The 2,500-nt window shown below is 37.7% G+C and overlaps 1 protein-coding gene across 2 annotated transcripts in view; it reads right to left on the bottom strand.

The window, feature by feature from the left end:
- Tg (Transglutaminase) overlaps positions 1 to 2,500 on the bottom strand; it is a 52,313-nt gene that overhangs the window by 4,960 nt on the left and 44,853 nt on the right. For both annotated transcript variants that reach the window (XM_027362945.2, XM_027362944.2), the window contains one exon: positions 790 to 932. In XM_027362945.2, coding sequence (XP_027218746.1) covers positions 790 to 932 — 143 coding nt within the window. The remainder of the gene's footprint in view (positions 1 to 789; positions 933 to 2,500) is intronic.

Below are 2,500 nucleotides of genomic sequence, written 5' to 3' on the forward strand. Positions count from 1 at the left end.
TGGGAGGGGGTCGAACGGCGAGGAAAATCACATCAATAGAGAGGGAAAAAATGGTAAGAAGGGGAAAAAAGGTTAAAAAGGGGGACATATGAACCTCTGAACATTTTGATATCGTATAACAAACGATGAATCTCTGAACAATATTCTGATACCGTAATAACATACGATAGACAACCTTGAGAAGGAACGAACGGGCGAGGAAAATCACATTACGAGAGAGAGAGAGAGAGAGAGAGAGAGAGAGAGAGAGAGAGAGAGAGAGAGAGAGAGAGAGAGAGAGAGAGAGAGAGAGAGAGAGAGAGAGAGAGAGAGAGAGAGCGAGAGAGAGAGAGAGGGAGAGAGAGAGAGAGAGAGAGAGAGAGAGAGAGAGAGAGAGAAGGGAGAAGGGAGAAGGGAGAAGGGAGAAGGGAGAAGGGAGAAGGGAGAAGGGAGAAGGGAGAAGAGAGAAGAGAGAAGAGAGAAGAGAGAAGGGAGAAGGGAGAAGAGAAAAGAGAAAAGAGAAAAGAGAAAAGAGAACAGAGGAAAAGAGAAAAGAGAGAAAAGAGAGATGAGAGAAGAGAGAAGAGAGAGAGAAGAGAGAAGAGAGACAGAGAGAGAGAAGAACAGAACGAGAAATGGAGAGAGAGAGGGAGAGATAGAGAAAGAAAGAGAGAGAAAGAAAAAAAGAAAGAGAAACAAAAACGAACCAACCAAACAACCAAACAAGAGAATCTCTATAAACACGGCTTCCATCACACGCCAATACCATCCGAGAGAGCCTCCTGCCATTCCCATTCCTCCTTCACTTACTGGAATGCGGTTCCAACTTGATTTCGTTTCTCTCCTTCTTCACGAGCGTCTGAATCTGGCCCGTGTAGAGCATCGTGTCGGCGCGAAGGACGACCTCCACCTCGTGCTCCTTGTTGCTCTTGTTCTCGACCACCACAGTCGACCTGAGGAGAAAGAGATCGTGAATTCTCGATGTCTGGAGTAATATCTCTTTTGGTACTCCGGAAAAAAGTGAATATTAACTTCGGTAAAATCTTTGGTAATGTAGAAAATAGAAATAAAAAAAAAGCTGATGGGAAAAAGAAATACTCACTGAGATATATAATTTTGGAAAATATTAACTTACAATGCAGAAAATAAAGAGGAAATTGAAAAAGAAATGATGGAAAAAAATACTCATACAGATATATCATTTTGGAGAATATTAACTTTGGTAACTTTCTTAGTAATGCAGAAAATAATTAAGAGGAAAAAAAGTATGGGAAAAAGAAATACTGAGATATATCATTTTGGAGAATATTAACTTTGGTAACTTTCTTCGTAATGCAGAAAATAGAAAAAAAAATGATGGGAAAAAGACATATTCATAGAGATATATCATTTTGGAGAATATTAACTTTGGTAACTCTCTTAGTAATGCAGAAAATAATATAGAGGAAATTGATTTTTTTGGATAATATTAACTTACAGAAAATAAAAAGAGGAAATTAAAAAAAGGGAAAAAATACTCATAGAGATATATATCATTTTGGAATTTTCAATTAAGACGGAATTTGACGAGAGATAAAACTTAATAAGACGGAAAATAACAGGCGATGGCATAGATATCACATTACGTTATGTTGGTGTTGTATCAGGTAAAATATTATGTTAGTAATCTCATAAAGATAATATATATAGCCTACGTAATATAAATCCGATATCCGATAAATTCCAAAGTCGTGTTGAACACGTGGTCAATTTGTAATTAACGATTATCGCCAAGATTATTATTTGAAATAATTCTTTGGGTGATTAACACAAATTGCTTGCATTGATCCCGTCATGAACAGATAAAATAATGTATGCTCTATGACTACTAAAATCCCTCATATATCTGAGTGATTATCAGCATAATAACTCAAATACTAATTCGATTCCACCATTAAGAGTTTACAATCTGATATCATGAGATTTAAAAACGTCCAAATTTAATAAAACCGCAAATAGGGTACGAACGACTCATGAGATCGACGGAAGGAACGAAGAGCCATCTTAAAATAAAAATAATTCACCCGAGAAAATTTCAACGGGAAAAAATCCTGCAATGGCGTCACCGTGACAACATCACTTCTCGATGATTCCATGCCTGACTTGAACTCATCGATTTGTGCGACACGCCGGTGCATCAGAACGGCCCGCATCTTCACGGAGAATTTCGAAAAAGGTAAAGCGAAAGGAGGAATAACTACGAATAAGGAGATAATTTACGTGAAAAGATAGGGACAGAAACAAAAAACGAGAGCGAATAACAGAGGAAGCGAGAGGTGCGCATTGGCCATGTGGTCGATCGGGGATGTCGCAGGTCGGGCTCGTTCACATCCAAAAAAACAGGATATATTTGTGATGTGAGTACTCGTTCACATCCAAAATAAAGACAATTTAATTTTGTGATGTGAGTACTCGTTCACAGCCAAGATATAGACAATTTATATATGTGATATAGGTACTCGTTCACATCAAAGAATAATAA

This window comes from Penaeus vannamei, chromosome 24, assembly GCF_042767895.1.
Source record: "Penaeus vannamei isolate JL-2024 chromosome 24, ASM4276789v1, whole genome shotgun sequence".
In the NCBI taxonomy this organism is placed as follows: domain Eukaryota; kingdom Metazoa; phylum Arthropoda; class Malacostraca; order Decapoda; family Penaeidae; genus Penaeus; species Penaeus vannamei.